The 23100-nt window shown below is 43.8% G+C and overlaps 3 protein-coding genes across 4 annotated transcripts; all 3 read left to right on the top strand.

Annotated features, from left to right (window-relative positions):
• The first annotated feature begins 5690 nt into the window (after positions 1 to 5690).
• On the top strand, positions 5691 to 9215 carry LOC120676869 (very-long-chain (3R)-3-hydroxyacyl-CoA dehydratase PASTICCINO 2A-like). Of its 2 annotated transcripts, none has more exons than XM_039958199.1 (9): positions 5691 to 5793; positions 5911 to 6022; positions 6664 to 6682; positions 7296 to 7384; positions 7626 to 7679; positions 7899 to 7969; positions 8293 to 8374; positions 8469 to 8565; positions 8661 to 9215. In XM_039958199.1, exons 1-9 carry the CDS (start codon positions 5723 to 5725, stop codon positions 8729 to 8731), a joined length of 666 nt encoding a protein of 221 aa, XP_039814133.1. In that variant the 5' UTR covers positions 5691 to 5722; the 3' UTR covers positions 8732 to 9215. The 2 variants fall into 2 exon arrangements, with proteins under 2 accessions (XP_039814133.1, XP_039814134.1); XM_039958200.1 differs by having other exon boundaries at positions 5710 to 5793; positions 6621 to 6682.
• Positions 9216 to 12756: 3541 nt separating this feature from the next.
• On the top strand, positions 12757 to 15519 carry LOC120672602. Its single transcript, XM_039953098.1, has 2 exons — positions 12757 to 12982; positions 13335 to 15519. Exon 2 carries the CDS (start codon positions 13578 to 13580, stop codon positions 15180 to 15182), a length of 1605 nt encoding a protein of 534 aa, XP_039809032.1. The 5' UTR covers positions 12757 to 12982; positions 13335 to 13577; the 3' UTR covers positions 15183 to 15519.
• Positions 15520 to 17806: 2287 nt separating this feature from the next.
• On the top strand, positions 17807 to 21671 carry LOC120673635 (inner membrane protein ALBINO3, chloroplastic-like). Its single transcript, XM_039954580.1, has 12 exons — positions 17807 to 18284; positions 18824 to 18934; positions 19028 to 19102; positions 19248 to 19308; positions 19499 to 19572; positions 19649 to 19753; positions 19866 to 19973; positions 20062 to 20165; positions 20331 to 20474; positions 20553 to 20682; positions 20827 to 20970; positions 21264 to 21671. Exons 1-11 carry the CDS (start codon positions 17931 to 17933, stop codon positions 20929 to 20931), a joined length of 1371 nt encoding a protein of 456 aa, XP_039810514.1. The 5' UTR covers positions 17807 to 17930; the 3' UTR covers positions 20932 to 20970; positions 21264 to 21671.
• Positions 21672 to 23100: the final 1429 nt, after the last annotated feature.

Here is a 23100-nt window from a genome sequence, read left to right as displayed (position 1 = left end):
CCAATCCATGAAGGAAATTGTAAAAGCTAACTCAAAAGTTGACATATTTAGATCATGTAGAGCTTTTAGAAGCTACATTCCACAATCTTTAGCTAATTATATCTTAGTTTATTTTCAGAATTATTCGATTAATAATAGGCAGCACACAAACCTAACTTAGTTGATAAATTAGTTGTGTGGATGTACTTTGCTAGTACCATCTATAATTGGTGTTATATTGGGTGTTTTAATATCCCTCACATGATCAATTTTTCGAAATATTGGTTGTTGGTTTTTTTGTTCAGTTAAATATGATGGCTCTCTCTTTTTTTCCTCCTTATTTACCCACAACCACTTCTTTCTCGTCATACTCTTAAATCTAGAGCAAGCAAGGCTGCCCTTGCTCCATCTCTCATCTTCAAAAACTCTTTCCCTAGATTTTTCACCACTCTTATCACTAGGCTAACGCCTTGGATGACCGAGCTGGCCTTCTGCCGACTCACTCCACTACAATCATTAGCCTCCATAGCTAAAGTCATCTACGCTGCCCCACCGCCTCACCTACCAAATGCCATGGTTGTCGGATTGGGCTTCCCCTCATGATCTTACATTCAAAGCCACAAATCCACAAATATTTCTCAAATTTAACAATAACCACGACAGAAAGATAAGATAGGCCAGATGATCTTTCTAGGATGAAGGAGATGTGGTTGAATCGTATTCCATCGTAGATATAACAAGCTTACTCTTGGGCACATAGCTACGGTTAATTCTGATACAACCATTAATTTTAAACCGCATGGGTCTCAATGATTAATTAATTGGTGTACAACTTAGCTGCTTACCAATATCACCATAGAGTGTTTTGGTCAGATCAAAATAGGACATGTCATATGCTAGGATCGCCTGGGCAACCGCTTTTATCAAAACATCCTTCCCTGCCTTGAACAGTAACTTCTCTTTCCACCCCTAAATTATTCTACGCCCTATCCTTCAAATAAGCAAAAGTCTGTGCTTTAGATTTACCCATGTACACAGTGAGACCAAGATATTTCTCATTTCTAGCCTCTGATCTTATTTCCAATGCTGTCATCAAGTTGCTCTTAACCTCTTCTGAGGTATTCTTACTGAACATTATAGAAGACTTATCTTTGTTGATTGTCTGCCCCGAACAATCCTCATACAATGAATGTATATTCCTCAAATGATCTGCACTCCCATTATTAATTTTGAAGAGTAGCAAAGAGTCATCTGCGAGCAGTAAGTGATTGATACTTGGGGCATCCTAGCACACACAAACACAAATTGTTTCTCCTCTCGATTTAGATGCATTTAGGAGGCACAAAAAGCCTCATCACATATTAAGAAGAGGTAGGGGGAGGGGATCCCCCTGCCGCAAGCGCGTTGGGGGACTATCTCATCGGTCAGCTCACTATTCAGAAGAATCTGGTATCGAACAATGGTTATAAAATTCATTAAAACCTCCACACATGCATGATGGAAACCCAGCTTGAGCAGCATCCTCCTAAAAAAATCCCACTCCTCATGATCTTATGCCTTGCTCATGTCAAGTTTGAGCGCAACAAAGCAGTCTTCCCCAATCCTTTTGATCTGAATGTAGTTGGTCAATTCATAGGTAAGTAAAACATTATCTGTTATGAGATGCTCGGGAACAAAGGCACTTTGATTCAGAGATATGATGTCAGGCATGATCTTTATTAGGCAATTTGCTAGCGCCTTGGAAGCAATCTTGTAAACCATGTTGCATAGACTGATTGGACTCATAATCTTTAAGCTTCTCCGGGTTCTGAACCTTGGGAATAGGCACCACCATCATTTCATTCCAGACACTATACATTGTTCCTCCATTCAGAAGGGTTACAATCTCCTTGCACACATTCTTCCCCACTGTATCCCAGTACTTCTTGTACTGGCATGCCATCAGGGCCGAGAGCTTTCAGATCGCCCATGCTATCCAAAGCACACTTGACCTCCTCCTCCATACATTCTTGCATAAGATCTGCGTTCATCGTGTCGGTGACACGCGACGGCACAGCCTCTAGTAGCTCTTCATACCTTGATCTTGCATTGGACTGGAAATGTATAAATGTTAGTCACCAGATTGTGGATGCCATCTGCATCCTCGACAATACCACCATCCCCCTTCACCAAGCAACTAATTTTATTTCTTCACCTCCTTGCCGAAGCAAACTCATGAAAAACCTCGTGTTACAGCCCCCATGTTTCAGCTAGTGCGTTGTAGCACGTTACTTCCAATACAGCTCCCTCTGATTCTCCAACTTCTCAAGATGATATTTCAAAATCTCCTCCATCGTGACACTATCTCGGGTGATTCCACGCCTCCTGCATGTTTCAAGCTCCCGCTTCGCCTTCTTAATACATTTCTCCAGATCACCCAGGAAATTTCGGCTCCAATCTTGTAACTCAGCCGCCACCTCCCGCGGTGCACCGGACACTGTCCCCTCCCTAGCCTCCATTGTCGACTCCATGCATTACCAACCACATTCAGATGGAATTTCACCCCACTCCAAAAAATTGCGAGACCACCACTTCTCTCCTCGCAATTCTTAACCAGAAAATTCATCAGGCCAAGTTGCCAATGCAATCCTTCAATCATGTTTTTGTCCATTTTGGTTTCAGATAGAAACAGTATGTCGGGGTCCTCCTCCTTCTGAACATTCAGAAGTCCACGAATTGTCGGCTATTCCCCAACCCCCGGCAATTCCACACAACAATCTTCATTGTTCGTTACAGGATTGATACGGGAGTCCCACTTCAGATGAGAGTTTTGTGGGGTCCTCCTCCTCCTCCTCCATCACACATTCCTCGACACTTAGCAATCTCTTCCTCGCTACCGACTACTATACCGCTACAGCTTCCTACTTGTCAATGGATCGTGGATGTTTCTTGTACATGCCCACTTTTGGCCCCCTCCCATTCATTGCAGAGCCCTTGTACATCCCATCCTCCCCCTAGACTGCATGGCCGTTAGGGCACTGTTCATGTCCCCTCCACCATGTATGTCCTGTCCATCCTCCACTACATGCAAAGCATCCTCCTCACCTCCCTTTATATCCCCCATCATCTTATGTTTTTCCTTTTCAGTTTCATGCACACGAGTCACCTTATCCTCTGCATCCCTAGCAAACAACACCTTCTTGGATGCAACTCCGAGAGCCTGTTTCTGTGTGTTCTTCAAGTGACTTTGCACCTCACCCTCCTCTCATTTGCTCCCACCACTCTTCTGAACTCCCTTCTCCTTTATTTCTTTCCTCCAGGAGGGGCCATCACTCCCTGATCTGCCCGAGATATTCCTATCACCAGAACCACTTGAGAAGCTCTTCGCACTCAAGCCTGACAATCTCCAGTTTGGAACATATTGGCCTCCTCCAAACCTATCACCCCCTCCCTCCATTCTTCTTCTTTCAGGGATACAACGAAGCTTCTTAGAGAACTGCTGAATTTCCCCTACGGCCAAAGTCACACCACAATGCCCTATCTCTATGGCCAATGAAACCACACATGTAGCAAAAATCTGGCAAAAACTCATACTCCATCAGGCACCAAACAGGTCTACCTTCCTCCCCCACACACATCGTGACACCCCTCATAAGAGGCTTTCAGATGTCTAGCTTCACCTTGTTCCTGAGGAAACACCCCATCGCCATATCATTCTCATAAAGATCCATGGCCATAGAAGTGCCAATCTCATCTCCAATCGCTTCACCCAGCACCCTCCTTATCATGCTGAGGGGGGGGGGTTTCATCACTCGAATCCAGAATGGAATGAAGGAGAAATCCAATTCTTCAATAGTTTTTGTAGCATCAAAATCCACCATAACAACTAGATCCTTACCAAACATCCATGGCCCCTCATCAAGAGCTCGCTTCTTCCCTGCAGCTTGCAAAAAGGTTAACTGAAAATGATTATCACCTAGATCTTTGCACAACACCCACTTAAGAGGACACTAGATCTTCCCTAGGGTTTGCTTCAGCCCTTCCTCGCTGACCAATTTCTTAGCCAGGATCTTCCTGATAGCTTGCGCCTCCACCGATCTAGCCCAAGACAGGCCAGATCCTCCACCCTGATTCTCCCTTCTTCTCCGCCGCCAAGAGCCTCATGTGCGCCATCCCTTCAACAATCTCCATGATCGCTCCCTCCTTACAGTCGTTGCGAGGAGACAGAACCAAGGAAAGCATATGGTGACTAGGAGGTTTAGCAGATCTTGGCTAGGGCTCCAAAGGAGATCTCAGTGTGGACACAAACATGGAATGGGATGTCGACTCGCGATTGGATCACTTGTGTGGAGATCTGATCAAGCACTAGAACAGGGGAGAGACGGTGGGGAAACCCTAGTCGCCTTACACATACCCTGAGTCGCCTAGAACCCTAGGCGCCAGGGACTGGATAGATCGTATTAGAATGTCCTTTTAGGAAAAAGGAAAACAAGAAGACAGAAAGCAGAGCATGCATGATCCAGCGGTGTGGTACTGAGGATGACCTAGCACAAATACCAAATGAGAGGTAATAATATAAGAAGCCCAGAGCCTGGGAACGTGGATTGTGGAACGCCCAAGAGGCTGCTAGGAAGTTCCTGGCTTGTCACTAGTCAAGTTTGCTACTGCTAATTTCAAAAAAGAAAATGATGTATGCTAATGCAGCTTTGCTTCTGGTTAACTTTAGGGGTGCACGGCTTCTAGTTTTGGTGAAAAATTGATAGCAACAAGTTTTTTTTTTTGTTTTTTACGTGGCTGCATCTGCACCCAGTCTGCGCTGGAGTAGCTTCCCCCACTTTTGTTTAATTTACGTGCACACATCATGCAACATTATCATGGACAATGTGATCCGAATGAAATAAGAACAGGAGGAACTCTTCTGCTCTTTCTTATTTATAATTATAATCAGTAGGGGCGGGATGCTAATCCCCTCCTGTTACATTAAAAAAATACGAACAGGAGGACAATAAACTTCCTAGCCTAGCTGGCTTGCTTCCTGTGTGAAGTGTGAACTAGTTGTTCACACTAGAGTATTGCTCCGAGAGCTGTTGATGGGTCATCTTCCTGTTACCTCTTAACTACATGACTGGCGACCGCTGTTTTTTTTTTTTTTGAGGGAATCGGCAGGGGAGCCCCTACCTATTTTTTAGTACACCAACACATGCTTTTCAGCTGCGGTTCTTGTTGGCCTAGTGGCATCTATGCACGTTTTATTCTTGAGAATGCAGGATAACCGGGTAGAGTTTTGAATTGAATCAAACTTGTGATGTCGTATAACAGCATATAATTAATTTTTCTTTGTCTGTGTAAAACGAGCGGCGTAGTGTTAACCCTTCTAATCACAAGTTATGATCTGAACTTATACATATTGGTGTCTGATTCAAAACAAAACAGTTAAAGGAAATAAGATTTTTTTTTTTGCAAGTGGCCGGCAGCAAGCACTGCTCGGACATGAAAGACATCATTTTAGAGAAAGAAATTGTGCATGTGGTACCCGCTGTGTCTGAAGGCAACTCACTGATCACAAACTCACAAGTCATATGGTTGCATTTAGTGGAGGTGGTGAGCAGTAGCCGCCACAACCAAGATGCTGAAAAGTTATTTGTAGTGCATTACATATGATTCATTTACATCATTACATGGGGTAACGGAGAACCACCCAAGCCAAAGCCACCACTATAAAAACAAGGTCATCTCAGTGTCTTCTCCTCACTGCAACTCTTCAATGGCGGCCGGCCGGTCGATGGTTGGGCGGCTCTACCTCTCCGTGTACAACTGGGTTGCCTTCTATGGATGGTCTGATGCTCTGTCTGCTGTTTTTCGGTTCCAAACCGAGTTTTTGCGTGCATTTTTAATTTTGGGATTGGGCTCCTTGTTGGTTTGATTGGGATTCTTGGACTTTGGATCATGCAGGGCCCAGGTTCTGTACTACGCAACGTTAGCATTGTTGGCCAGTGGACATGAGACTGTCTATGATGCTGTTGAGCAGCCACTGCTGTTCGCACAGACCGCTGCCTTACTGGAGGTTCCTTGAAGCATTAGATACTTTTGCAATGAATTGAATACCACACGAGAGTTCTAGAATTTAAATCTCTATGGAATCTTCTTAGGTCGATTTTTTAAAAAAAATTTGTGCCAAGTACAACAATAAAGTCTCGTGGGATACTCCCCTTCTTTTATTTACATTGTCATGTATTAGGTTTTTTCTAAGTCAAATTTAGCCAACTTTGATCAAATTTATAGAAAAATGATATTTGCAATACTAAATTTGTTTCATTGAACTTATTACCATGAAATATATTTTGATAGTACATATGTTGGGTAGTATAGTTGTTGCTATATTTTTCTACATGCTTAGTTAAAGTTAGCTAAATTTGACTTAAGACAAACCTAACACGATATGTAAATAAAAACGGAGGGGGTAATAGAAACTCGTACACTCAAAAGAAGAGCCATGCTCACCAACCTTTTCTTTTGAAAAATCAACCGAAATGTACCTAGCCCATAGCAAGATGATGCAATCACTCATCAATATGTTTCTGACGCCCTAGATATTTACTGTTTCTTCCATCATAGTTATGCATTTTTGCATCTTTTTATATTTTTAAACATGTGGAATAAAGGTTTTGTTTTCTCCTGATGATGATGGTCTCACTGGTACTACAGATTCTTCATCCTATTTTAGGTAAGAATTGCTTCTCTTTCATTTCAAAAGCAAGTGTCTTACAAATAGAGTAGTTAGGTTATTTCCACTATCCTTGTCAGTCTCGAAATTTGTAGTGCACCAGACTGAAAAAGGATAAAAGAAATTTCCATGAGTTCTGAAGGACTGTTAGTTCCTAGCAATTCCGCTTGGTGGAAACTTTAGTAAAAAACATTATGTTTAGGATCTACTGGATATTCTTCGCATTAAGTTTATCCGTATGCTGGAGTTCATGGTATTTGGTAAAAAGATCTCCTACAAAGCAATGAAATTTCGGGTTGTCCCTATTGTGAATTTTTTGGTAAAAAGATCCTTTTGGGTGCACACATAACAAAAAATACATTGTACTTTCAATTAATGTATTAGCTATTGAGCATGCATTGAAATTTATATTCATTTTTTTTCATGTTGCCTCCTTTCCAATATCAAACCAAATTTTATTATACAAATAGAAACCTTTATTTTGAACATACGAATACTAATTTTAAATTTCACAAAGTGTCATGTCAGATTTAACTATTATTCCCAAACAAATTGCTTTTCTTTGCTTATATATATAGTTTCTAACTACTATGATATGTTGAACTGCTTTAAGGGTTTGTGAGATCCCCCGTCTCTGCAACTATTCCACAACTTTCCGGGAGGTTGTTTGTTACATGGGGCATCTTGTGGAGCTTTGCTGAGGTATCGTTTGCGCGTCACTAGAAAGTCTTAGTTCATATTGGAGAGATATTGCTTTATTTTTGAGCTTTAGAACAAGTTATAGATTTGAAAGCACTCTTAAGTATATAATATAATACATAGAGATTAGGTGATATTACGTTTTAACTCTTAAGACTGGGTGAATGATGATTGATTATTTTTTTGAACTAGATTATGGATTATTTTTACCACGGATTAATCTTTGTAGATTTTTGTATTACAGACACATTCCCACGTTCTCGTTACTTCCTTGGTCCTAAGCTGGTCTATAACTGAGGTACATGTAACTATATCATCCAACATATATGTTTTAAGGTTCTTGATTGCAATAGCATGAGTCTTGCTTCTTAATGCCATGGTATTCTTGAAATTCGTCGAGTAAAAAAATATCAAGTTAATCAGAGCTTTGAAATTTTTGTTCTCATCTTACTCTTGGATTTTTATGTATTTTCTTCATGACACATAAACTTTATAAAAGTTTGCTGATTTGTTACAGGTCATAAGATACTCTTTCTTTGGTTTGAAGGAAGCATTTGGAATTATACCTTACTGGCACCTATGGCTTAGGTTAACACTTGTTCGATAGAAATATTACTATTTCACATACTCACTCCGTCCAAAAAAAAAGTTATTCTAGGATTCAAAATTTATACAAAAAATAAGTCATCTTACCCTATTTAGAAAATGCATGTGCATGCAAGAATCAATTACTTGCAAATATGGTAAGTAAATAGGGGCAAACATGGTCATTTTACCTTCTTATTGGTAATTTGTCCTGGAATTCCTAGGATAACTTGTTTTTTGGAATGGAGGGAGTAGTGTTAAACAAAATTATTTTATTTATAGCAAACGATGTCGTGCTTCATTGTTCTTTGATCAATTATTTATAGGTACAGTACATTTCTTGTGTTATATCCTATCGGTCTTGTCAGTGAGCTTGGCTTAATCTATGCTGCCCTTCCTTTCATGAAGGTAACTCTCGGATATTAGAAAACAAGGGCGGGCTAAATGATGTTGCTCATTTGATAATAAGCTCTACCTTCCTTTCCTTGGTCATACTTTGCAGGCATCTGGAAAATACTGTCTCAAGATGCCTAACAAGTGGAATTTCCCCTTCAGCTACTACTATTTTTGTATTATTTTATCCATCCTCTACATTCCAGGTACCACATCCCACAATTTTCCTACATTTGGTGACCGACATTGTGATGAAGTAAGGCCTGATAAGACACTGTTATTTCATTTTGATGACCTTCAGGGTTTCCGTACTTGTTCCATTATATGCTCACCCAAAGGAAGAAGGCCTTATCAAAGGCAAAAGCTGCATAATACTTCAAAAGAGCTTCCTAGTTCTGGAGTATCCAGTAACCTGAGAATGGTGGCTCTTGTTTGCAACTTAATCTTCAGTGGAAGTCTGCAGACTGGGGACTTGTTAGAATACTACTCTTATATTATTATCTGTTGCCAACAGTGTTTGATTGCGAACAGTGTTTCGGTGTAACAAGGAAAAAAGTTAAATTTTCCATGGATAAATTAAAATAAAACCAGATAAGGATAATGTTCCACAGAAGTTAATTTTTTTAATAGTTGTTTTTTATCCTTTTGCAAATGGAGCCACTTCCCCAGAATAGAACCAAGAAGGGTACCATCATTTTTTTAGGTCAAGATGCAGTCACTACTCAAACCTCAAATGAGAAAGAATGATTAGGAAGGAGAGGTGGAACAGATCATTGGGGAAGGGGGTAAATCGTCCTCACCGCCTCAAATGCATGACAATTTTTTTTTTTGAAACGAACCGGCAGGAGAGCTGACCGCTAAATGCATGCATGACAATTTTGTCCTTTTTGTTTCTCTTTGTACAAAATTTTGTTCAACCTCAACTTTTGTGCGCTTTTGGTGTTTATGTTTTAAACGGGAAAATGGGAAGGGGAGGGAACACGGGACGCATTCTCCATGTACTGTTACATGCTCTCCTAGGGGGAGAAGGCCATGTCGAAGGCGAAAGCCGCATAACCTAATACTTCTCCTCATGAGCTTCACCATCCATTGAAAGGACTAGTGTATTTCGAGGATGCACAGCCCCTCAGGTTTGTTCTTCAGAGCAAGCATGCAGACAAGGGAATGTTAGAACGTGATGCTCTTATCAGGTGCGAATAACAGAGTGTCCATGTGTAAATGGAAATAAATTCATATAAGTGGATGTTTCTCAAAAAAAAAGTCTGGTGGTTTTCGGTGTTGATGCTCTGCCTTTTCGAATTGGGTCTAATTATGTCATAAAAAATGGGTCCAATTATATTTTCTTCTTAAAAAAAATAAAGTTTCTGTAAGTGAAGTCACTTGCCCTGAACAGCAAGAAGCAAGAAAGATACAGTCAGCACTTGCTTTAGGCAAATCAGATATGCAGTGGCTACTCTCTCACTTGGAAACAAAAAGGAGAGGAGTGATAGCTGATAAGGGTAGTTTTTTTAAAAAAAAGATAGCTGATAAGGGTGGGCAGAGATATGAGGTGACTGATGAAAGGAAGCCCAACCTCCAATCGCATCTCTCTCTGCATCCCTGGATTGCCTTTTCTGCAGCTGGTAGTAGGTTTGATGTGCCTCTCTCGCTTCCTTTCTACCTTCCGTCCAGTTGCCGGAAATCGTAAGAGCGATGCCTGCTTCTGCTTCTTTTTCGCCTGGTGTACTTGCTCTCCGATTATGCAGATTGCGCAATGCCTTTCAGACTGTCCCTGCCCATGACTGTCCGGTGACACCGTGCCATGCTTTTCAAGTGGCAGTGCGTGAGCATCATTATCCTAACCACCACTGATGCCACGCATCCCAGATCTTGTTCCGTTTACACCTCCAAGTGTGCCATGTTGAGCTGCCTGCTCGTGACTCAGCGATCGAACTGGCCTAACACCACACGGCTTTGTTACTCACCTTTTGCATCGTCGTCTCCTTCAAATGGTTTTTTCAAGAAATCATAGAAAAACAAGAAAGCAAGATGAAATAATTGACTTATGTCCAATGACAGCCGGCTAATGATTAGGTGGACATAAGTCATTAGGATATAAGGGCTAATGAAGCCGGCTAATGGGGAAATCGAATTTTTGTGATAGTTCGATAGTGTAAACTGGATTTTTCCCTAAAAATATTTCGAATCACTGAATGTACAATCAACGTTATTCAATCAAATGGTTGCATCACGTCGTATGTGTATGGAACCGTCTTCGTCCAACCAGACCAATGAAATAGTACTAAGAGCATCTCCAAAAGCTCTTGTATATGGTGTGAGCTAGTCAGAAAAAGAAAACGAAGAGAAAAAAATGTCTTCCAACAGCTACTGCAACCGGCTCCCCATCTATCCTGATTTTGTATCCATCCGCCTCCGCTAGGCATCTTTGCCCCGCGTGCAGCACTCGCCATCCCACTCCGGGCCCACCCTCCCGCGCTTCCAGGCAGCCCTCGGCTAGCCTCCGCCGCCGACTCCGCGTCCCTCCACGGCCGGGCCTCCGCCGCCGGCGCCTCGCGTCCCGCCGCCGCCGGGCTTCCCCCTGCCGGCGCCGCGCGTCCCTTTGCCGCCGGCGCCGCGCGTCCCTCCGCCGGGCCTCCCACGCCGGCGCCGCGTCCCTCCGCCGCCCGGCCTTCCCCACCGGCGCCGGGTCCCTCCGCCGGGCCTCCCACGCCGGCGCCGGGTCCCTCCGCCGCCCGGCCTTCCCCGCCGGCGCCGGGTCCCTCCGCCGGGCCTCCCACGCCGGCGCCGCGTCCCTCCGCCGGCGCCGTGTCTATGGTGCAGGAGAGGCAGGCAAACCACCTGGCCAGCGCCGGTGCCGGTGGTGTGAGCGCGAGCTGCAGGAGCACGCGGGGTGGTGCCCGTGCGAGCTGGAGCTGGAGGTGCACGAGGTGAACGGGAGGAGCAGTGGAGCACGGGTTGGATTTAGAGAAGCTGTTGGATTTTATTATTTTTTTGCTAGCTATTTTCTTTTATATAATAGTTAAATTAGGATTTTAACTAGTTATGGATACAAGAATTCTTGAAGATGTTCTAAGAATACAAAATTTCATTAAAAAGAACATAAGTTAAATTGTCCCTAAATTGTATTGCCGCTTGGATAAATTAAATTGTACTCCGTATTGCCACTTGGCCCTAGAATCTTGCTGAACAATTGCAACCTTGGCCGTTGCGAACGAGTCGTAGGATTGGTCTATCTTTGCCTTGAGGGCACTTCATCGCAGTTTCCGGACGCACAGGCTCGTCAGAATAATCTCCCTTCCAGATGCTCAGGCCTTCTTGTCGCGTACGGCAGCTCCTAGTCCTAGCGCTCGTCAGCTATGGCAGGCACTACCTGACCGCATACTAATCAGCTGTTAAGAATTGAGGAACCTGCCTGCTGTTGTGATACAAAACCAACGGCTAGGTAGCTACCAAGAGGGACTTGTATAGCTCAGCATGAGAAACAATAATACCTTTGTGTTTTGCTATGGAAAAAGTCCAGTTGTTGTTTAGTAATCTTTTTTTCAAGTCTTGCTTAGGTTTCATTATTGGTTAATGCCCAACTGGAAATATGTTTGAAAATAAAGTAGTATTCCTCAACCTTTTGGCTGACGTGGCAGTGGATTTCGTCTATGTGGGCTTCTATTAGGATGAGAAAGAAGTGGCTAGATTAGGAGGAAAAAAAGGTTAAACTGAACAAAGACCCAACATTCCAAAAACTGATCATGTGAGGGATGGTAAAACACTCACTATGCTGGATGTCCCTACATTATAATTCCAATTATAGATGCTGGTACTAGCAAAGTACATCCACAACTATTATCAACTAAGGTAGGTCTGTGTGCTGCCTAACAGTAATCCAATAAGTCTGAAAATAAATTAAGATTTGTTTAGCTAAAGATTGTGGATTGTAGCTTTTAAAAGCTCTACCTGATATAAACATGTCAACTTTTAAGTCTCCATACCAGGTTGGTAATGGTCATTTATCTAGGAGTATCATAGACTACTGACATCCAATAGCAGCAACCCCTTATCTAAGGATCCATACAATTTCCAATCTTTCACAATCTCTAGCTGATCCAAACACTAGAATACGATAATTAGGATTTGAGAATTTATACAATGATTGAAAAAAAATGAGTCGTCCACCTGAAAGTACCCTTTACAATCATTGTGACAGAGCTCTTAGTAATTTTCGTAAGATAATGATGTACATCCTTTTTCTTAAGATAATCATGGCGCATCATGTGGCAAAAGATCACGATTTGGGCTTGCATCTATTGCATCCTTTCCCGTGGATTTTAGCGAGGATCCAGCCAGGGCCACCTGCGCCGTTCATGGAGGAAAAGAGACGAGACGCGGTTGCAGGTTGCGACCCGCAATGGACTAGCCGGACCCGAGCCCGTTGACACGCAGACGGCAGACCCCCTGTGGCCTCTCTTCATCTCTGGGCCCTCCCCTCCTGTCCTCTCCTTTCTCCTCCTCTTCCCCCTTCCCCTCCTCCCCTGTCGCCGGCGAGAGCTCGGGCGGAGACACGGCAGCCCCCCGCACGAGGGCTTGCCCCCGGGAAACAAGGGACTTCCGGAAGTTTCTTCCTTCCACAAGGTTAGATCAGGGCAAGGGCTTCCCTTCCTCCTCCCCCCACCTACTGTTCTGTTTTCCCATCTGTTATTTCTTCTTATTCTTTGTTTCCTAGCATTCCCATGAAGTTTTTTGGGTGGGTAGTGGGGCTTTCGAGATCTTATCTGGTATGGTTTGGGGAAATTTTGTTCCTCCGTTGCAATTTGGTAAAAAAAATGTCGATTTGTTGTGGCAGAAACCCTGAGTTGCTACCGTTAGAGAAGAGGAAATTTTGGTTTCGTTTCATTTCCGCGGTTTAGATGCTGATTTCTATGCAGTTTTCAGTGTTAATTTGACGAGGTTATAAAATAACTTCACCAATTCCATCCTTTTTCAGGGTCGCGCCCGTCGGATTGGCTTCTCACCACAAATCCCGATCTGCTGGTGCTGAAAGTCCCATCTTTGATGAGGCGAGGCTGTGAGAAACCCGTGGGGCTCCCATGGTCGTCGTGAACCTTGATTGGCGCATCAGGCGAGAAGGGGCAGCAGCCTCCAGGAGGTGACAGAGCAAGAAGAAGAGGTAGGAGAGAAGTAGGCAACAATAGGGAGGGCGAAGGAGAAGGAGAGGAGGGAGCTCTCCATGGGGGAGCCCCTCCTCGCATCCCTCTCCATGGAGAACAGCAACAGCCACCCCTGCACGCTCCTCTCCATGGACCCTGCAGGTTCAGACCCGGCCTCCACCGATTCCTCCGGCGCAGCCAATGGGGTTGGTAGTGGTGGTGACCGGGAACCCTTCGTCATTCCCCGGCGTGAATCGGCGCACCCAGTTCCCCCGGACATCAACCTCCCGCTTTCTGCGGATCCCTCCCCACCACCTCAATCGTGGAACCTTGAGGGGTTCGACATACTTGATGTCACTCTTGGAACACATAATTATGAGTCTGAGGTTGCGCTTACACTTGCAAAGTCGACCAGCAATGGCAATACCACTATCGGCGTCGGTGCGAGGAAGTGTGCTAAGCGAGGAGACAGCATTTGGGGTGCATGGTTCTTCTTCAATCACTACTTCAGGCCTGCGCTTGTGGAGAAGCCAAAGGGGAAGGTGACACGAGATGCGTCTGGGTGCATCTCAGGCTTCGACAAGTCTGACCTTCGCCTTGATGTCTTCCTGGTGCAGCACGACATGGAGAACATGTACATGTGGGTTTTCAAGGAGCGGCCTGACAATGCCCTTGGTAAGATGCAGCTCCGAAGTTTCATGAATGGGCATTCCAAGCATGGGGAGCCATCATTCCCATTCAGCGCTGACAAGGGCTTTTCAAGGTCACACCGCATGCAGCGAAAGCATTACCGAGGGCTGTCGAATCCGCAGTGCCTTCATGGGATTGAGATTGTGGTCTCACCTAATTTATCAGCGGTTCCTGAGGCTGACTTGAAGAGGTGGGCTGAACTGACAGGCAGGGAACTTAATTTCTCAATACCATCTAAAGCCAGTGACTTTGAGTCATGGAGGAATCTTCCGAGCACTGATTTTGAACTTGACAGGCCACATCCACCGGCATCAAAGAGTGCTGTCCGTGGATCCCACAGTCATAAGAAGGGATTGAATGGTTCAGGTCTCAACCTATCAACTCCACCATCATCAGATGATGGGATGGACCTTTCACCCAAATGTGCCAAACGGCGCAAGGATTTCTTTGGCCATGGTGTGGAGGAGGACTGTGTGATGGCAAACAATTCATGTTCTGACAGAGAGCAAGAGGTAGAAGCTCATACTGGTGAGCCATCATGGATGCATGAATTCACTGGTGTGGCAAAACATGCAAGTGGGCCTGTCACTGCTGCCAAGACGATATATGAAGATGGTGAAGGGTACTTAATCGTGGTGAGCATGCTCTTCTCCGACCCACACAGTGTCCAGGTTTCTTGGAGGAACACGCTAACACATGGCATCGTGAAGATAAGATGTGTGAGCACCGCCCGTATGCCCATCATCAAGAGGCATGGCAGGACATTCAAGCTGACAGACCCTTTCCCTGAGCACTGCCCTCCTGGCAAGTTTGTGAGAGAGATACCTCTGGCCACCCGGATTCCAGAAGATGCAAAGATTGAGGCATATTACGATGAGACAGGAACTGGACTAGAAATCATGGTCCCGAAGCACCGGGTTGGACCAGAGGAGCATGAAGTTCAGGTGTGCATGAGGCCACCGCACCTTGGCGACAACGATCTTGTTTTATCATAGCAGAGAGAAACAGCTAGCATATAGATCTTCTGGTATCATGCTATGAGATACCAAAGTGTAACAGGTCGTACCATGGATCAGTGAAATCCATCATCTTTTGCTGCTAAACAGTTGGCTTATAACTTCTGTTTCCCCCCATAAAACTTGGTCATTTAGGCAAAAGTTACCTCAATTAATTCACCCTCTGTACCTCTGTTACATATATATTGGTGATCTCCTTGACTATCTGAAAGGTGGCTAGTTAAGATTCTGTGTATAGTCAGATGATCAGGCTCATAATATGGTTGGTGTTTTAATGTGATTGTGAGGTTCAGAATTGCGCCATCTATTTCGACAATTTTGTAATCATTGCCTTAACTGTTTTAATGTGGGTGTCTCGCTTTCATCCGAATCCGAATCAGGACCTGATGTGTTGCTGTATTCGTGATTGATGCACCCATATATGGCATCATCGTTTCAACTGACTCCTGCTCGTATCCTGGTACTGAGCTGCTGGAGAGAGACTTGTGTTTTTATAAACAGGTAACAAGTCTCATCCTTTTAGGGTGAATCTAACCTGTAATTTTGCGGACAACCTGAATGCTGTGAATTGTGATGTCTTTAACTAACCTGTGCCGCAAAAGATCTCTCCTTACTTGATCCTGAGAAGCAGGATATTTTTCAGGCTTTCGTGTGGCCAGTACAGAGCCATGAAATGATCCTTCTTCCCATGGGAGATCTGTGGACGCATGGAGAAAGCACCGGCGAATATGCTGGCAGCGGGTGGTTCTCTGTGGCCAGGAGCTGCCGCAGCAGCGAGTGGATGCCCGGGTGGCAGAATGGCAGATCAAGAGCCGGAAACAGGCTGGTTTGCTGAATTCAGAAACTTAGAGGTGGCACCAATTCTGGTACTGAATTGTGTGCCCAGAGGCCAGAGCTGGGAGTAAGAACTGTCAAGTGCCACTTAGGTCATCTCTGAAGCAAGCAAGTGTAACACCATAGCGCATCATCCTCGTGACCTCGTACATGTTTGAAAGTGGAGGAATTTGAAGCTAGTGCTGCGGATCCCAATTTGACGCGATATTTTCTTCTCTCTTTTTTTTTTGAAAAATGACATTTTCTTTTCAATTCTACTAGTCATGCTTTGTAAGAAGATTCTTGAAACTAGTTTGAATATGCTTTTGAAAAGCACCTTAATACTAAGGCCACGTTTGTTTCGGCTTTTGCTTTTGGCTTCTAGCCAAAAGCCATAAGCTGAAACAAACAGCCCGCTTTGAAATTGGCTTTTGAGAGCTTTGTTTGTATTAGTAGCCAAAAGCACATTTGGAGGTGCTTTTTGCTAGCTTCCGAAGAGAAGTGTTTTGAGGGGCACTATATACATCGTATTAATGCAAAATACACTACACAAAGACAACTTTTACAAAAGTAACTTTTCTAGAGGAGTCTTTATAAAATGTTGACACGGATCAATACAAGAAAGAAAAAGGGCAAAGATGTACTTTCCTAGTTCATCCATGGAAGGAGCGTTTTGACGGAGGAAGTCTTCAAGAATAGATTTTGAACATCAATTTTGAGTAGAAACCATTTGTGTAAAAGCATTTTTTTAACTAAAAATGCTTATAGGATGACCAATTGTAAGTCAAATGCTCAAAGGTCAGCTTGTCTAATAAAACCATGAGTAAGGGCATTGCGGTTCTTTTACTACATATGTTCCATTTCGTAAAGAAACAGGTACTGGCTGATGAATTTAGAAGACACAGCTGAGCTATCTGTAGGCTCCCACAGCCTATTCCTTGATCCAAAAACACAAATATTAAAAATAATGAGATGGCCTACAAGTTGACATTTTAACCAGTATAATAGAATCTATGAAAACATGCTACCTCCATAAAAAAAAGAGGGGGGGGGGGTTTGCGCATTATGGAAGTGTTTCTCATGACAATCGTAGCAACAGCAACTTCACCAATATCAATCAATATGGAATCATGAATTTTGACGGAGTCCTAAAAAATGGATTATATTTTTTTAAAGGAAAAACGGATTATATTTTGAATCGAAGGGATTAAAGAAGTACATGGAGTGGGGAGCAGCAGGCAAAATAGAGAGAGTATTGGAGTGAGCACTGAGCAGTGAACAGGGGAACAATGCCAGTATGCCACTGAGATTAAGGGCGTGTTTAGATGAAACGTAAAAAATTTTGTGATAGAATCTTGCTAATTTGAAGTACTAAATGAAATCTATTTATAAAACTTTTTGCGTAGATGTGTTGTAAATCGCGAGACGAATCTAATGATGCTAATTAATCCATGATTAATCTATAATTAGCGGATGGCTACTGTAGCATCACTGTTGCAAATTATGAATTAAGTAGGCTCATTAGATTCGTCTCGCGATTTACAGCTCATCTATACAAAAAATTTTATAAATATACTTCATTTAGTACTCTATGTATGTGTCCAAATATTCGATATGATGTTTTTTTATATATTTACGGAGTTTACGGGTGATCTTGCCTTAAAAAAAATCAGTCCCGAGTCCCGATTGAACAGTAGTTGTTGTGGGCCGAGTCCACGAGCACCGAAGCGGATAAAGCGCCCCCCACCTCCTCTCCTCCTCCACCTCCAACCTCCACCTCCTCTTCCCCCTCCACCTCCACCTCCACCTCTCGCTCCCGCCACCGCCACCGCCCCCACACCCTCCACCGGCCCCGTGCATGAAACCCTAGCCCTAAACCCCCACCCCATCCTCGCCGTCCCCTCCTCCCCGGCGATGGCCAAGGCGCTGCTCTCCTCCCCCTCGTCCCTACTCCCCGCGCTGCCCCGCGCCGGCGGGGGCGCCGCGGGCCTGCTCCCGCCGCTCCGGCTCCGCCCGGCCCGCCGGCGCGCCGCGGCGTGCGCCGTGAGGGCGGGCCTCCACGGGCTCGACTCGCTCGGGGTCGGGGCCCCCCACCTCCAGGCCGCGCTGGAGCGCGCCGAGGCCGCGCTTTACACGCTCGCGGACGCCGCCGTCGTCGCGGCCGACGCCGCGGCCGGGGGAGGGGACGCGGGGCAGGCGGCCACGGAGGTGCAGAAGAACGGCGGGTGGTTCGGCTTCATCTCCGAGGCCCTCGAGGTCGTGCTCAAGGTAATGGTTGCCTCATCCATCAGTGGTGGTCAAGCTGCCGTTACGGAACCGACTCTGGGAGAATTGAATGTGTCCGAGTAGTCAGTTACGGAACTGCAACTTCCTGGACAGTCAAGAGGAGTACTGGGCTGTGTGCAGTACGCACTGCTCATGCTTCCGTGCTTTCTATCTCTGTAACTCGCACTCTCGCAGCAACATTGATCAGTAGGAAAGGCTCCTTGCTCCCTTGCTGGTTCGTGGTGTTGTCTAGGGCTGCTTTGACATGGGAATATGTGTTCACAAAGTTTTTGCCGTTCCTTACGCATGTTTAAGGCATTTAGCCTCAAAGGCTTTTGACACGAAATGCTAGAATTACGGAGTTATGTGGTTCCATGCTCTTAATTGGCTAGTTAGGATACTAAGTGGCCAGCGCTTTTGATGCGAAATGCTAGAAGTTCAGACTTATGCGTTGCCATACTCTTAATTCACTAGTTATGATACTAAGTTTCATAGCACTGAAAGCAATGGAATGCTGATGCTATCTGAGCCTCGTCATACAGGTGCTCAAGGATGGCCTTTCAGCAGTTCATGTGCCGTACTCTTATGGTTTTGCAATCATTCTGCTCACAATCCTTGTCAAGGCTGCGACATTGCCTCTAACCAAAAAGCAGGTGAATGTCCTAACCCATTTGAATAGTCGCCCAATCTCTGGTTCCCAATTATGAATTTGATCGATTGATTGCTGAGTTTCTCGTCTGTTTCAGGTGGAATCAACTCTGGCAATGCAGAATTTACAGCCTCAGATTAAGGCAATCCAGCAGAGATATGCAGGCAACCAGGTTTGTATAGCTGTCGGAAATTTCAATCATTGATTGTGCTCCCTACAAACTTATTTTAGCCTTGCCATTTTCAAATTCACTTAATTTCATATTTTTATTATAATTCTTATTTTGTGCAATCCTGCTTTTACATAATTCTTATTAGGAAAGGATACAGCTAGAGACTGCTCGGTTATATAGGCAAGCTGGAGTCAACCCCTTAGCAGGTTGCTTGAATTTTCCCTCCTAAACCATACTGTTCTGACAGTTAAGTTTTTTAGCTATTTTATTTTGTGCTTGGTTCCTAAAATGGTATCCTTTTATGTGATGTATATTGTTTTTTCTGATAGAATTTGTCCCTGCCTTACAAACCATTGTGTTTATGATATTATCATGATTTTATACTTTCTTTGGCAGGATGTTTTCCAACACTGGCAACAATACCTGTCTGGATTGGCCTTTACCAAGCCCTTTCAAATGTAGCGAATGAGGTAAATTAAGTCCAACCCCTTGAAGCTTGCTTGATTAAGTGGCTTTTTTGGGCTGATTATCTTCTATGACATGAAGGGGCTGTTGACTGAAGGATTTTTCTGGATTCCATCATTGGGAGGCCCCACAACAATTGCAGCTCGGCAAAGTGGTTCTGGAATTTCGTGGCTCTTCCCATTTGTGGTATTGAAATTGATCTCTTTATTAACCTATAGATTAGTCATTTCATTACTTTTTCTGAGAAAAAAGACTGATCTATTTCACTTGAGACTAACATTACAAACAAAATGTGCAGGATGGTCATCCTCCATTAGGCTGGCATGACACAATATGTTATCTTGTGTTGCCTGTTCTACTTGTTGCTTCCCAATATGTCTCTATGGAGATAATGAAGCCACCCCAGGTTAATACTTCCCTGTGTATACTCTTTCGTTGTCTATATTGCCAATTGTACACTGTCGTGGTTTAACTTGATCTGTGGTCTGCTACAGAGCGATGACCCGTCACAGAAGAACACACTGCTCGTTTTGAAATTTCTTCCATTTATGATTGGATGGTTCTCTTTGTCTGTGCCATCAGGATTGTCCATTTATTGGTATGTGCATCAGTCTTTTTTCATTGTCAAATTTGTTCAGATTTATTTCAGGTTACGGTGCTGACTGCTTTTCACAAGTTCATAACCCCTTCCCTATTCACTTAATTCTGACAAATTATTAAATCCATAACATCGTTGTGTATTGACTTCCATCTTTTTCATTAGGTTTACGAACAATGTCCTCAGCACAGCACAGCAGGTGTGGTTACGGAAAATGGGAGGAGCAAAGCCTGTAGTCAGTGAGGGAGGTAGCGGAATAATTACAGCGGGACGTGCAAAACGCTCTAATGCTCAACCAGCTGGGGAAAGGTGCCTTTGAACTTCATTTTATTATTTAAGACTTCTCCTGTTCCAGTTCCAATTTTCCCATGCAATCTTGCAAAGCAGGTTTAGGCAGCTAAAAGAACAAGAGAACAGGAGAAAACTCAACAAAGCACTCGCTTCAGGAGATTCAAAAGCATCGGCATCAGCATATGACCCAGAGGATGAAGAGTCAGATGACGAGACCGAAGAAGAGGTATTCTTGACCCATTTCCGTTACTTATATATCTTTCTATAGTAGAACATTGCGAGGCTATTTCTACTTGGAAATCCTCCTTGCCACTACAGCTCCTGAAAATTTGAAGTTCCTCATGTGTTACTCATGTAAACCTGACAACAGGGAGGACCTGTGGAGGAAGCATCCAACACTGGCAGTGACAAGAAACTTCCAAGTTACTCAGGGAAGAAGGGCAAAAGGTCGAAGAGGAAGCGCATAGTGCAGTAATCATTACAGCCTAATTGGACGTCATTTTTGTCTCAACTGGTAAGTACAACTGACCCTTCAGGTACTCTTCATGCTGAAGCATATGTCGCAAAGAATCAGGGTAACCAGGGTTGGACTTCTCCGTTTTGCAAAATTGGTAGCTTGTTCCGTAGGGGTCTTTTTCCCAGTAAATTCAGATTTCCTTGGAGCTCTTAATAAAAAAAAACTGAATGATCACTTCAAATCATGTAAAGACAACCGACAATTGTACTTTTCTTTCTTTTTTTGGGTGCCAGAAAAGTGCTCAAGATGGCTCCCACCTCTATTTTCTAATAAATAGTTTGCTGTTGCAGGTTAATTCAGTTGACCAGTTCAGTGCCACAGTTGATCTCAGAGACAATTTTGATGGTCTCTTGGAGGCCTAAACTTGAGGTGCACACCAATAGACATCCGGGATCACAGGTAATGTGCTGGTAAGTGGTCAGACCAAGTAGCTCAGTATATGCTAGGCTTGAGGGGGTGATGGACAGTAGAACAGGAGTCAAGTAAATGTACAAGCAGAGGTAAAGGATCTGTAGAAGTAGATAAAGATACTCGTGTGTATTCTGTAAGGTGGGTTCCGAAATTCGGCAGAGTCTGGATTGTACAGACCATTCATATACATCCCCTTTTTCTCCTCTTGTAACCTTATAAAACCATTGTTTGGAGGGTATATTGCGAAGCTGACAACTAGCCAGTCATACAAATGAGTTTTAATGCAACTTTTGGCACTGTATCGTCAGGACTGTGACGAAAATGTACTGGTGCAGATAAGTTTCGGTGAAGTGCTTGCAAAAGTAGTAATGCCACTTTTATAGGGAGATGACTGATGAAGAGATTGTTGCGCCACAACTGGGGCGTCAAACGCCCATCTTGAATAGCCGTGTAAATGGGTTGGAAATCAAACTATATCCACACCAATCCATTATTAGAAAAATTAATATTACTCACACCACTCCAAATCACCACCACAAACCAATCCAATTCAAATATTTTAACTCATGATGTAATAAACTATTAGCCAAACTATGGTTGCAACCCAATAAGAATCTGTTTTTTTTAAAAAAATTATAGTGTAGATTTTGCCATATCGTTTTGCACAGAGTAGCTGTCAGTTATACTGAGCCATCTCTAACAAATTTCGGTTAATTTTGATAAAATTATATAGTGTGAACGCAAGGTTTTATTTCTAGGGTCCGGCTCTTGATGTGGGACTCACGTGTAATTCTAGCCATGATGCTTTGCACGGAGTAGCTCCTATTTATATTGAGTCATCTCCAACAAATTTCAGTCAATTTCGATAAAATTTTATAGTGTGAACGCGATATTTTATTTCTAGGGTCCGGCTCTTGATGTGGGACTCAAGTGTAATTCTAGACACACTGCTTTACATAAAGTAGCTGCTAGTCATACTGAGCCATCTCCAACAAATTTCAGTCAATTCCGATAGAATTTTATAATGTGAAGCGATGTTTTATTTCTAGGGTCCTGCTCTTACGGGACCGACATATATATAGTCATACTGTTTTGTATAAAAAATTCATTTCAGCCCACCCCAATCCACTCCAATCCATATTTATATAGAACTCACTTCACCCCACCCATCAGCTAATACAATCCATTTGAATCCAACCAAACACCATTCATATCAAAACCCAATTCATTAAACTCATTTAAACCAAAACCATTAGCAGGGCTAATCCTGAATCCATCATTGCAAATTGTGATACGCTGCTTACGTTTTTCGTCTAGAAGTTGGTCCTGGTCACCGTGCTGAATGACTCTGAATGAGGGTGTCTGCCTTAAACTCGATACATGCTTGCTGATACTTCTTTTATATCTTTTTTTTTTTACAACTGGCAAGTACTAGGAGGAACTTTCGAACTTGTTTTCGTGCTCCAGGAATCAATGCCCTACAATTCACCTCCGGAGAGGAGTCGACTGGTGTATCCGTGTTACCGTGTACGTGTACAACTGTGTACTCTTCATCGCTGGTAACATGAAGAAGCAGTCGCGATCAGCAGCCACGCATCTAGACAGGTTCTGCTGCTCCATACAGAGACTCCCGGCAAGGCAATGCATGATGCATCTTCCCCGGCGTCTCCTCCACCACCTTCGCTTGCGCAGAGGGTGACGCAGGCCATGAAACGG

Source organism: Panicum virgatum, chromosome 5N (genome assembly GCF_016808335.1).
Source record: "Panicum virgatum strain AP13 chromosome 5N, P.virgatum_v5, whole genome shotgun sequence".
NCBI classification, from domain to species: Eukaryota; Viridiplantae; Streptophyta; class Magnoliopsida; order Poales; family Poaceae; genus Panicum; species Panicum virgatum.
Note: the sequence above shows the minus strand (reverse complement) of the source record. Positions and strands in the feature narration are given on the sequence as shown.